Source organism: Callithrix jacchus, chromosome 15 (assembly GCF_049354715.1).
Source record: "Callithrix jacchus isolate 240 chromosome 15, calJac240_pri, whole genome shotgun sequence".
Classification (NCBI taxonomy): Eukaryota; Metazoa; Chordata; class Mammalia; order Primates; family Cebidae; genus Callithrix; species Callithrix jacchus.
The window spans coordinates 17,928,584-17,942,586 of NC_133516.1; the positions used below are offsets into that span (position 1 = coordinate 17,928,584).

The window sequence follows — 14,003 nt, forward strand, 5'->3', positions numbered from 1 at the left end:
ATAAAAAAAACCTACTCAAAAGTCAGCCTGTTGGGGTGAGCGTTTGTTGACTTTTTAAAAACGATATCAAGCATTTGGAAATAACAGAGGCAAGAAGCCCAGCCCCGTGAATGGAACTCAGGCTCCAGCATAGGAAGCCTGGGTCACCGTCTCCTCTTCTGACTCACTGCTTGCTGAAACATGAATCATATGCCCTTTCTCGGCACTAGGCCTCACCTCCTCCATCGCCCCTATAAAATGGGCATCTTTGCCATTCCTACTGCACAGGAGGGGGCTGACGCTTTCAGACTCCTTGCTAATTACACACAAAAATATTATTAAAAGTAAAAATAAGCCATAGTGTGTTTTTGACTCTCTGAAGAGGCATACATGGAGGGTATGTGAAGCCATTTTCTGATGCTGGGTTAGTTTCTGGACACCCCAGTTCACTGGGAACAGCCTCTCAGAAACTGGGAATGGGCAGGAGAATCCATCTTTAGACAGAGATGGGAACGAGTCTCGTCTGTTTATGTGGGAGCAAGAGACATATGAAGAGATCATCCACCAGCAATCGAGAAGGGGAACATGGAGATTGGAATGGAAACCCAGACAGGGCTATTCTGGGGAGGATGTGATGCCCCACGAGGGTGTTTGGACTCCCTTGAGGGTTATGGGACATCAGTGGAGGTACCTGAGCAGGAGCATGACATGATCCAGTGTGTTTCAGTGACACCCTGTTTGATCGGGGGGCAGAAACTGGAGCTGGGTCTGTCCCCTTGTAAAGAAATGGCAGCTCCCCTCTGTCTGAGCTTGTGTCTCACTTGTTAAATAAATGGGTTAAACAGCAAATTGCTCTAATAGGCTGTGATTCTATAGTGAAGACCATGAGGACGTGTGTGTGTGTGTGCGCGCGCGCCAGGGGAAGAGGTGGAAATGAGGTAATTGCTTCATCAGACATAGAGCCAAGTCCAGAGACCTTGTTCTTCAGGGAGGAAGCCTGACAAGTCTCACAATCTCTAGCAGGTCTGAGGAACTTTCTGGGTATCTTTCTTTAGGCCACAGCACAACACATCTGCACTTTAGGGCAGGCCAGCAACCTCTGTCTAGACGTGTCTGCTGTCTACTTCCTAGTTCAGCTGAGAGAGCTAATATTTAAAAAGACTGACCAGGCGCGGTGGCTCACGCCTGTAATCCCAGCACTTTGGGAGGCTGAGACAGGCAGATCACCTGAAGTCAATATTTGGAGACCAGTCTGGCCAGCATGGCGAAACCCCTTCTCTACTAAAAATACAAAAATTAGCCAGGCATGGTGGTGGGTACCCTGTAATCCTAGCTACTCAAGAGTTTGAGACAGGAGAATCACTTGAATCCAGGAGGTGGAGGTTGCAGTGAGCTGAGGTGGTGCCACTGCACTCCAGCCTGGGTGACAAGATCAAAACTCTAAGAAAAAAAAAAAAAGACTACATAAGAGTTTGTGCTAACCAGCTGTTAAGATGCTTCAAATCTCTCTGTATCTTCATATTAGATTTCCAGGAAGCTTTATACCCATGAGGACTACATGACTTGGAGGCCCTACATCTGTATCTTAGAAATACAATTTGATAGTACACCTTTGACACTTACCAAGGTTTGCTGTAAGACTGGTACATATAAGAGCCTTTATTATAATAGTGCTATAAAAATAGCATCAGTTAAGTTGCTTTGCATAAAGTTTCAGATGGAAAATTCATCAGTGAACTTACATAGCAAAAAAAAGAAAATATCATTAAAAAATTGGGTATGTTTGAAATAGTCTACTAGTATAATTGCATTTGTGCTCCTGTTTTATAGTTGGGTTTAAAAATACTAGTGCTTTTACTATTTACAAAAGCAAACACGTGGAACCAACCCAAATGCCCATCAAGGATAGACTGGATAAAGAAAATGTGACACACATACACCATGGAATACTATGCAGCCATAAAAAGGATGAGTTAATGTCCTTTGCAGGGACATGGATGAAGCTGGAAACCATCATTCTCAGCAAACTGACACAAGAACAGAAAGCCAAACCTCATGTTCTCACTCATAAGTGGGTGTTGAACAATGAGAACACATGGACACCGAGAGGGGAACACCACACACTGGGGTCTGTTGGGGGGTGGGGTGCTAGCGGAGGGATAGCAGGGGGTGGGGAGATTGGGGAGGGATAACATTGGGAGAAATATCTAATGTAGGTGACTAGGGGATGGAGGCAGCAAACCACCATGACATGTGTAAACCTATGTAATAATCCTGCAACGTCTGCACATATATCCCAGAACTTAAAGTAAAATAAAAAAGAAATACTTGTGCTTTTTATTATGAACTTCCTCAAATATCTTTTCAAGTAGGTTTATGTAAATAAGTAAGCAAATAAATAAAGGTTCACTTGGACCCAAGTTAGTGCACGAAATGAAGAAATCAATCTACTCAGGAATGGTGAACTGACTGAAGCTTTCCTAAGATGTTAGTTGAAGCAAAAGATCCACATTTCAGAGTATCATGGGAAACAGCAGATTCCAATAAAAATACTGACTTACTGCTCCTATGTATAAAGTGTAGTTTTGTGTGAGAAGGATCAGAGAGATTGTGATTATCTCTAAGCAGTGCAAAAATCGAGTGATAAGCAGGAGAAGAAAATCTAAATAGTTCTGGTAGAGGTATCAGGATTAATAAGTGGGGAGGTTATATGGTGGAAGTTACAGCTAGCCTATAAGAACACCATAATTGGTTTAGTCTACCGATTAGTGTGGCCTTGAGATCTACATCTTAGCATTTACTAAATGGTAGGGAAGAGCAGTTGAGCTCTTAAGTTTCCTCTAGTCCTCACCTTCTATTTGTCCCAAAATTAGTCTACATTGAGTGTCTGAGGCAACTCCACCTTCCACCTTGGATTCCATAAACCAGCTAAGAAATTGATACCCTCTCCCTCACCATTAGTCCCACATCACAGCCCCACTGCTCATGGCTGGAGGGCATATGCAGATTTGAGGGAAGGATGTGACTGGAAGTCTCTGAGACAAGCTCTTCCCTTCCCTCAAGGACATCTCTATTCACTGAAGAATGACATAATAAATGGTCAGCTACCTTTACCCTGCCTTCTGTTGATTTCATAAGGAAAAATTAAATGACTATTCTAATATGCTAGAAATTCACAGACTCAAAATATAAAATAAGAAATGAATCTGTCAGGTTATGTGGTTCAGCTCCCACACTTGATGGATGGGGAAACTGAGGCTTAAAGAGTCACCCAAGGAAACTGGCAAAGACACAGAGCCAAGAAGTCTTGGAGCCAGGACTACAGCCCAGATCTCCACTGCTCCTTGGTGCTTTTTTTTTTTTCCCTACAAGTTGGAGCTCAGTCCCTGGGTTGCAATGGATAAATCTTTTGCTAGGCAACCCAGTTGCTAAGCTTTGCTCACATCATTCTTGAGCTCAAAAACCTTTATGGATTTCAGCTATTCATTCCTAGTATAGTCATCCTTTGGTATCCTTGAGGGACTGGTTCCAGAATCTTCTGAGGATACCAAAATCCGGGGATGCTCAAGTCTCTCATATAAAATGGTGTGGTATTTGCATATAACCTACACACATCCTCCTGTATGCTTTAAATCATTGCTAGGTTCTCATAATACCTAATGCAGTGTAAATGCTATGTCACTAGTTGTTATATTGTACTATTTAGGGAAGAATGACAAGAAAATTTCTATATGTTCAGTATAAATGCAATCTTCCATTAATTTTTTCAAATAGTTTTCATCCACAGTTGGTTGAATCCATGGATGTGGAACCCATGAATACAAAGGGTCAGTTGTACAAGGTTCATTTTCTGTCATTATTTGGGCTCTGCCCATGATATTGCTACCTCTTTTTTTTTTTTTTAAATGATGAATTCCCCTCTGGAAGACGAGGTGGAAGGAAGTGGATAGATGCTCTTGCTAAGTAGATTTGACATCTCTCTCACACACCTGTTTTGGGTAATCTTTTCCTGATTTCTCAGTCCGCAGTAGCTCCTCTGTGCAAGTGCCCAGATGTCACATTTCTTAACTTATTTTCTATTTCTTGAGGATCATTTAGTCTTTTTTTCTCTAGGTAGAGCTGGAAAACGAGGTCGTCATCAGAGTTTAACTAGACTATGAATAGAATTCTGTAAGGCACCGACCAATGAGTTTTCTTTTAGGTCAGTCCAGAAGGACTCAGATTCACACCAAAACAAGTGGTTGGTGCACAAGGCTCAGATTGTCCTCCCAGAATTTCCCACCGCCATCCCCAATCCTGCTCCAAGAGCGCCCTCTGCTGGAATAGAACTGGAGCCAACATCCTCAGCCATCTTGGAAGTGGGGCCAACTGGAACTCCAAAAGGATGAAAAGTACGTCCGTTTAATACAAGCTGCAAATAAGGCAGATCCAGTCCACAGTCCTCTTGGCTTTTATTTTTCATTCCCTCTATTTCAATTTCTTTTATAACTTTTCTTAAAAGATCATCATGTTTAAAAAATAGAATTTAAAGAGGGGAAATGTAGTCCAGTGAAATGGGCATAAAACTAAGAATTCTGCTTTTTTTTTGAGAGGTTTAATTGCTGGGTTACAAAGAATAATTTCTTGGAATAACTCACTTTCGAATCTCGGATTGTAATTACTCCTTCAGTTAAAAACCTTCATATTCCGTTCATTGCCTGCTAAGTTAATATTCTTTACTTAGCTTTCAAGGTATATTTGTAAATTCATAATACAATATTTAGTTTGTATTTCATTTATCAAAGCTAATAGTATCTTTACACAAAAATTTTACTCTGATCCACTTTTTCGAAAATAAAAAGATATTGAAAATGTTTAAAGTATATTTGAATATCAAAGTGATATGTTTCACTTTAAAAATCATGCTGAGCACTTAATCTGCTTATAATTTTGAACAAAAAGAAGACCCTAATTAAATGATTAGCTTTGGAATTCATAGGTTGAATTCTATCTTTAGCATGTTAGTCCTAACTTGTTTAGGATTGAGACAAGGTGAAACGACATAAAAAATTTGGGGGAGTTGATATAACCTTTGAGGTGTCATTTAGACAAAGGAAGAGGCCGTGATTAGGAATATACCTACTGAGGCCGGGCGCGGTGGCTCAAGCCTGTAATCCCAGCACTTTGGGAGGCCGAGGCGGGTGGATCCCGAGGTCAGCAGATTGAGACCATCCTGGTCAACATGGTGAAACCCCGTCTTTACTAAAAATACAAAAAATTAGCTGGGCATGGTGGTGCGTGCCTGTAATCCCAGCTACTCAGGAGGCTGAGGCAGGAGAATTGCCTGAACCCAGGAGGAGGAGGTTGCGGTGAGCCGAGATCGCGCCATTGCACTCCAGCCTGGGTAACAAGAGCGAAACTCCGTCTCAAAAAAAAGGAATATACCTATTGAATAAACATAGCAATATGGTAGACACTAGAATTATGCCAAAAAGTTGAAAAGTAAAGCTGGATGAAACCGGAGAGAATACTCCACCATCTTATAACTCAGATGGTGAAACGAGACCCAGAAAGAACATAAGACTTTTCCCAAAGTCTTATGGTCAGTTATTGCAGGAGTCTGAGCTGGAATTTAGTCATCCAATTCTCCATCCACTGTTCTTATCACCACCTAACACTAGCCTTGTTTAACTGCCTTTCTTGCATAAAAAGGGCCTTACAGGTGAGAGATCCCATAGTGCCATTGGAAGTTGCTGACTAAATCCCCATATAATTTCCAAAAGTTTCCAAACTCAGAGCCTGTCTCATTTCACTGTATCCTTAAGAGGCTGAGAAATGGGGCATTCAGATTATTTCCCCATGCTGACTCTTCCTTCTGTTTACACATGGGCCGGCCAGATGTTAGAGAAAAAAAAAAAAAAAGCAAAACATTTGCAGCTGTTATCAGGGGTAGGATGGAGCACATGAGGTTCCCAAGTTTTGATCCAACACATCAGAACACACTTGACTTTTACTCCTGGCTTGGAGTTCATTGCCTTCAGCTTCTTCTACAAAGCCTGAACTTTGCCACCTCATGTCAAAGCCTGCACAGAGAGATGCCAGTGGCATCTTGAACTAACTTCAGCCCATCACCACAGTGGTCTGGATAACCAAGGCAGTGACTGCTTCATGACAAGTTAAGAGATCCCTCTCTCTTCATCCCCTGCTTTCATTTTTTTTTTTTTTTTTTTTTTTTTAAGTGAAAGGCCAGTGGTTCTCTCAAGCAGCCAAAGGCCAGGAGGGGCACTAGGTAAGAGACAGAAAGAAATGTTCTTAGTGAGAAGAATGTGAACTTTAGAGTTATGTAAAACCCAATTTTAATCCTGGCTCAGTCATTGACTGGCAGTTTGATTTTGAGTTATTTACGTTGGAGCTTTATTATTCTTGCTTATTTATTGAACTATTAATTGAAAAAGTTATTCTAGTCCTAGACCCCTATTTTACAGCTAGAGAAACTGAGGCATGACCTAATATTTGTTCAAATAAACAAATTTCTTACTTAAAGGATAACAGTCAATGATTAATAGTGTCCACCAAGACATCACAAATAAGCGATAGCTTGAAATTACGTATGAAGGATAGGTTAGATATCAAAAACTTTCTTGGAAGGGAGCATTGTGAAACCTCTATTTCTTAGAAATCTTTAAAAATATAATAGCCACACATGCTGAATGAGCTTAAATGAGGCATTACTTACTAGGATAGATGACTTCTCTAGTGTTTTCCCAGTTAAAAGATCCAAGACTTGGGTTCCTTCTTTCAAGGGGAGTAATGTAAAAAGTCTGACCCCTAGTGGTCATCGTCTCTGTGAAGGACCTAAGGGAAAAGGCCAAAAACAATGATGACAACCAGATTTTATTTATGGAATTAAAAATGAACCTTAGAAATTTTGTAGTCAAATTGCTTAATTCTAAACAAGGGAACTTAGACCAAGTGAATATGAATATTTCCCTGACACCAGCGACTTTGGAGTCAAGCTTGGTATGGAACTGAGGACCTTTTGCTGGTGCTCTGGGTTCAAGATCCAGTCCCTTCATCTTCCAGAGTCTCCCACCTGGAATCAGCCCATTGGTGACATAGAGACAGCAGATATATGCTGATTCAACTTTCAGGGCACAGACTTCAGTGCTTATTCTCTCCTTTTCTTTCATGATGAGGAGCACTTAATTGTTCAGTAGATGTAATGCTCACTTAATCAACCTAAGTTCTCCAATCCTTGGGACATTCTGGCAGATGCTCACAGCATGCTAAATGCTCATAGATGGTGGGCTGCTTTCTAGTTTCCTGATGCCTGTCTTCTTCCATTATCAAACTGCATGCATACAAAGAACCAGCTGATTTTTTCCCCCAAACCCGTTTATGCTACTCGTATTAGTAAATGCAATTATATAATTGAAACATTATGCAAATGGATGAAATGTAAGTATGAAAATAAAGAAGCTATGTCAATGAAAATTAAATTGATTGCTTTGGAAGGTTCAAGAGGGAAGAATTGCTGAAAAAATGACCTAAAATTAGTTTGCGGATGAGACAACTGTGGAAGAATAACACAAAGATTAAAATCTAGAATAATTCTGCAAGTTTCTAAGGCTTTTATCCACTACAAAGAATAAAAGAATAGACAACAAAAACAAAGATATCTGAAACTTGAACTAATAGAGGGTGCATGATGTGAGTGGTTTATTCAGGAAAAATGAGATGGAACTTCAGAAATGGAAAACACGTGCGTAAAGAAAGGCCTTGGCTCTACCCTATGGCAAACAAATGTCTTAAGTTAAAATACATGCATTTATATGATTCCTAGCTTTAGCCAAAATTTCTGATTAGCTGACATAGAACTGTAATAGATGAGAGTGTTTCTTTAGTATCAAGAGTCAGATACCAAAGCAAGATCCAGGAAAACCGGTTTATTTAATATCTCCTGAGTGCTAATCTCTTGAGGGTTTGGTCTTTTAAAAATTCCTGTAAGGTCTCTTTTGACTTCCGAAGTCTCCCTTTGCAGGCACTTTCCACGGATCCTTTTCCCCTTGACAGTAAGTAAGCTTTGTCTCAGAACTAGGCACCAATAATTCAGCTTCCAAACCCTCTAAGAAATTAATGTTTGTTCACATTAGCAAATCAGTAATATTCCCTGAAAATTTAGAACTAGATCCAATGTTTGAGATCTTAAGATTTCAGTAGTGTCGGGCCATATGTGGGCACTATCAATATTACTCCTTGCTTTTTCAAAATGTATAAGCCATAAACACGAACACACCCATGTAAGTAGCCTTGTCTTCTGGGGAATGCATGCTATAGAAATAATATGACTGTGCAAAGATGTTCATTGCAGCATTACATGTAATAGCAAATACACTAGAAGCAACTTAAGTATTTAGCAACAAGGCAATCATTTTATTGTGATATTTGGCCAAATATCATTTGGTAGTTATTACTGGTTACTTATGTAGTCATGAAAATGTCTCTGTTTGAAATGAAGAAAAAAAAGGCCAAAAAAAAAAAAAAATTAGAACAGCCCAGATTTTGTTTTTGGAATTAGAAGTGAACCTTGGAAATTTCATAGTCAAATTTCCCAGTTCTAAAGTATAATTGTTATCAATAAGAAGAGTTGTTCATGATAGTATACTAAGTGAACAAAAAAATAAAAACGAATGAACTTCATGATTGCCAACAGTCAATAAAGGTATGAAATTGATGAACTGGGAAAGATTTATGGTTTTTACCTTTTGCTAATTTTTCTTTTCTGTTTTATTCTTTCCGTGATTGTAAAACCCCACATTATGCAATAATCCACCAGTTTTTCAACACTGGCATTCTGGGAGGCCTTGAGGTACCTGGGGTTTGACTTCAAGTTGCTTAGAACACACAGAATCACCCCTCTAGAGGAGTGAGGATTAGGTAAGAGCTTACTCAATTATAGGTGGACTGGGTTGGAAGATGCCTTTGAGATCATTAAGATGAATTATACCACTTAAAAGCAATTTGATCTTGAATAAGTACTTGTCTTTGCTGTACCTCAGTTTCCTTACCTGAAAAAATGGCATAATAAAAGCATCTATGCCTCAGTTTTGTGGCGAAGTTTAAATGATATAAATACAATAGATGGCACAGAGTAAGCTCTTAATTCATGTTAGTTATTGGTATCACAGAAGCCAGTGGTTGAGCCAGGGCCGGAATTCACTTTTTTCAACTTTCTTACTGGGGCTTTTTCTATCACGAAATGTCACAGATCTTTGATCTTTATCCAGACTAAAATCCTTTGCTTTGGTGAACACTGGATAAGAGAAAGCCTATGCCAATAATACCGAGGATACCGTGACTTTTCATAACTTTTGCCAGTGAGGTGACCAACAACATACACGGTAGCCAGCACCACCTGTTAAAATGGTCAGGGATATCGTAAGGAAAGGGTACCTACTGAACTGAAAGCATGCCTTCAGGAAGACAGAATTTGGGCTTACATTCTGCGACAATGCATGTCCTGCTTGGGTTCTTATTTTGCACTTGCTTTTATGAACCTCAGTTTTCTTATGGGATAAATGAAAATAGTTCTTCTTATACAGATGTAATGTGAGTTGCCACATGTAAAATGCAATGCAGTTCAAAGTAGTGGTTTTTTTTTTTTTTTGAGACGGAGTTTCGCTCTTGTTACCCAGGCTGGAGTGCAATGGCGCGATCTTGGCTCACCACAACCTCCGCCTCCTGGGTTCAGGCAATTCTCCTGCCTCAGCCTCCTGAGTAGCTGGGATTACAGGCACGCGCCACCATGCCCAGCTAATTTTTTGTATTTTTAGTAAAGACGGAGTTTCACCATGTTGACCAGGATGGTCTCAATCTGCTGACCTCGGGATCCACCCGCCTCGGCCTCCCAAAGTGCTGGGATTACAGGCTTGAGCCACTGCGCCCGGCCAAGTAGTGATTTTTTTTTTAAATTATTTTATTAAAAAAGTTATATTGTATGTTTTCTACAGTAGACATTATTCCAAGGGATTTACAACAATGAATTCATTGAATGGACTTCTTATAGCGATTCTATGAGGCAGGTACTATCATTGTCATTGCTTTACTGAGAGAGGCACAGGAATGTTGAGTAACTTACCCAACATCACAGAAGTGGTAAGTGGTGGAGCTGAGGTTTGAATCTAGACATTCTGGCCATGGAATCCATGCACATCCCCATGCTGCCTTATTATCACTGGAACAACTTTGGCCTAAAAGAAACCAAAGTCAAATATAAATTCTAGAATCTGTTCTTCGTTCTTACAAGGTTCCATTCAGTTCAGTTCCGTTTAATCCACTGCCATCTGATTCATTCCAATTCAATTCAGTTTCATTCATCTCAACTCCAGAAATACTTTTTTGAATGTTTATTTTGTGTCAACAGGCACTGTATTCAGCATTGTGAGAGGGGAGAGGACCCAAGATATCTGCGATTTGATGGGCAAGGGTAAGTCACATATAGAAATGATGGTATATGAGTATGGAATGGAGAAGGCTGTTTCAAGAAAGAACTTCAAATCTGCAACTGCGAGGATCAGAATAAGGATGTTGTGCCATCTCTCCTGTCTACTGCTCGTTGAATGAAAATTGGCCCATTCATGAGGGCAGACAGGGGTCTCCTGGAACCACAGAGTGCGGGTAGAGGAAAAGTTGAAACTTAGCTTCTCTGGACCCCTGCAAAGCATAGGGTCTCAGACTGGGCTTATGTCTTCAACAGTGAGACCACTGCCCTCCGTCTAGCTCCAGCTGCAGTGACCAACAGCCTTTGGCTGCCATTCTAAGCTAAGATAAAGTCATTTCTTTGGCCTGATAAATATGATTCTTCGTCCTCCCTCTCCTACTAAGCTTTTCGAGGAAAACCTGCATATTGATGTGGGATTTTATGTTTTTTGATTATTCAAGGAGACAGTTTATATACACCTTGCACAGGTCCAGTCCGTAGTTAGTGCATTGAAGGGGGCAAAGGTGACCCCAAACCTTTATAATCTGACCACATTCCCAAGTCAAATGGCTCACATGCCTGACTGTGTATGAAGTCATCTTCCTCTTTTAGGGAGCTCTATATTCCTGTTCCAAGATGAAAATTGGAAAAACCCAGGCAAAGCATCTAAGACCATGTTCTTGCTTGTCTAGTGGTTGCAGTCTACGGAATTTGAGTATTCCCCATGGGTAAACTGCTCCCTTACACAATACTTTTGACGTTACACTATTAAAATGGCTTGCATATTAAAATTTGAGGCATGTGTAAATACCTCATAATTAACTGCTGTCTATTTAACCAGACAACTTTAGCAACTTAATTTGATGTCTGTTATGAGACTTAATAGTTGTCAGTGATTTTTTAAAACAATTTACTGGTATAATCATTAACTACTCCTAGATTATCTTGTCAAATTGATAATTAAATGGCTCAAAAATTCATTACAGAGTTAGTATATTAATGGGAATGTAATTAAATAATGTTTGCTTGTGTAATCTAGAGTTTATTACCTGTATACTTATTTATTTTTTCTATACTTTGTTAAATCTTCCTAGAGGCCTTTTCAGAATCAGTAGAAAACCAAGTCAATAAATGTCTTATTAGATCCAAATAAACCACTTAATCGAGATACTGAAATAAATATGGAGTCTCCATATACATGGAGAGGTAGGAGAAATCATTACCATTTCATATACGATTATATTTGAGAAAACAAAGCTCCTTTCCTTCCTTGTTCTATTTCCTTTTGCACTCTTTCTTTCTCCCTTCCTTCCACCCTTCCTTTCTTTCTTTCTTCCCTTTTCCTATCTTTCCCTCTTTCCTTCTCTCCCTTCCACCTTCCATTTCTTTTTTCCCCTCCCTTCTTTTCCTTTTTTTGAGAAAAAGAAATACAAAGCTCTTTTCTTTCTTTCTTTTTTTTTGAGATGGAGTTTCGCTCTTGTTACCCAGGCTGGAGTGCAACGGTGCGATCTCGGCTCACCGCAACCTCCACCTCCTGGGTTCAGGCAATTCTCCTGCCTCAGCCTCCTGAGTAGCTGGGATTACAGGCACGTGCCACCATGCCCAGCTAACTTTTTGTATTTTTAGTAGAGACAGGTTTTCACTATGTTGACCAGGTTGGTCTTGATCTCTTGACCTCGTGATCCACCCGCCCTGGCCTCCCAAAGCGCTGGGATTACAGGCATGAGCCACCGCGCCCAGCCTGAAGTTCTTTTCTTTCTTTCATCAAACATTTAAGTGTCTGCTATGTGCTAACCATTGTGTAAGATACTGAGGCTATAGAAGGTGTCATTTTGGCCTAACATAGAAAGACCTGTAAAATATTGTGATGCAACATGCTTAATGCAACCCTAGAGGCCTGTACAAAGTGCTAAAGAAACACAGAGAAAGGAACAACTATCTGTACTTGGAGACAGGGAAGATTTTCTTAGAGAGATTAACATTTGTGCTTGACAGAGAATAGGAGGTAGGAGTTTGCCAGGGGAAAAATGTTAGAGAGGGGCATTCCAGGTAGAGGGAAGAGTGTGTGCAATAGCCTAGAGAGGGAGGACAGGAAGCATTCATGAGTGACATGGAAAGGAATAAATTTTAAACTGCTGACTGTCAAGATCAGACCTGTGCTTTTTGAAGGATAACCTGGGATGATAGGCTAGAGATTTTAGTAGCTCCCATTTATACAGTTATGATGTTCCATGGCTTGCCCTGATATCACTGAATTCTCAAGACATGTATACAAACTGCAGTCTGCCTGGCCCTGCCCTGTGCCACCCACCCTCCTTCTTGTGATCATCATGTGCTCAGGGTTTTGGTTTTACAGGTTGCAGCGGATCTCTGCTCTTTTGTCACTGTAAAGTTATTCATACTTGTCAGATTACATATTCAAATTTTGAGTTGGATAAATAAGATTCACAGCATATTTCAACCTGGGTCACCTAAACATACTAATACTTAGCTCAGTTATTCTCGGAAATGCTGTAACGTACCCAGGAGGTACAGACATCAAACTCAAGGATGTTTGGTTATATGAACAACTCTAGATGCAAATTAGAAGGGAATAGGCCTTAAATTAATGACTTTGTGAGTTTCCAAGCTCCTAGATAGAATCCAGCCATTCAACCTTCTTATCCTTCATGACTACTGAGACACGCAGGAGTCAGTGATAGTACTTTTCGTCCCCTTCCAAGTGTCAATCACCATAAAAGTCACTGCCTACCTGGCATTGCTCCCATATGCATACATGTAAGAGGTTGTATTATGGTTAGGACTAAAAGGCTGTAGATATTTCAGAGGCAAATATTCAGATTCAAGGCATATGGTTAGAGGGAAGTGCTGCCTTGTCCATCAGATCTTGGCTTCCAAGTACTGATCAACAGACTTGCAGAATTCTTTTCTCTGAGAGGGGTTGCTCCTCCAAGAACTGCCCCTTGGAGGCAGTTGCTGAAGTTGGCTGTTGACCTGTGTGCATCCTCAGTTATTCTGTGAGCTCCGTGAGAGTAGGGACCATGACTATTGTGGAAGTATAGCACAATGGTGAAATGTGCAGGATTTAGGGCCAGGCAACCTGGGCCAGTCTTACTTCCTGACTTTTCTGCTTATCTACTATGGCTTTGGGCAAATTATTGAACTTATTCAAGCCTTGGTTTTCTCATCTGTGATATGAAGATAATAAATATACCTACCTTATAGTTTTGTTAAAAAAATTAAATGAGATAGTACATGTCAAATCTGGAAATAATCCCATCAAAAAGTGGGTGAAGGATATGAACAGACACTTCTTAAAAGAAGACATTTATGCAGCCAACAAACATACACAAAAATCTCATCATCACTGGTCATTAGAGAAATGCAGATCCAAATCACAATGAGATTCCATCTCACGCTAGTTAGAATGGCAATCATTAAAAAATCAGGAGACAACAGATGCTAGAGAGGATGTGGAGAAATAGGAACACTTTTACACTGTTGGGAGTGCAAATTAGTTCAACCACTGTGGAAGACAGTGTGGCAGTGATGTCTCAAGGATCTA

General features: G+C 40.2%; 1 protein-coding gene across 14 annotated transcripts in view; it reads right to left on the minus strand.

Moving 5' to 3' along the window:
- LOC103788187 (uncharacterized) overlaps positions 1 to 14,003 on the minus strand; it is a 245,189-nt gene that overhangs the window by 119,184 nt on the left and 112,002 nt on the right. For all 14 annotated transcript variants that reach the window (XR_614036.4, XR_013527210.1, XR_004734715.3 and 11 more), the window contains 2 exons: positions 10,097 to 10,208; positions 6,695 to 6,813 (listed from right to left, as the gene is read on the minus strand). Coding sequence is in view for 6 of the 14 variants with exons in the window: in XM_078350504.1 (XP_078206630.1) it covers positions 6,695 to 6,813; positions 10,097 to 10,208 (231 nt within the window). In the remaining 8 variants the exon portion in view is untranslated. The remainder of the gene's footprint in view (positions 1 to 6,694; positions 6,814 to 10,096; positions 10,209 to 14,003) is intronic.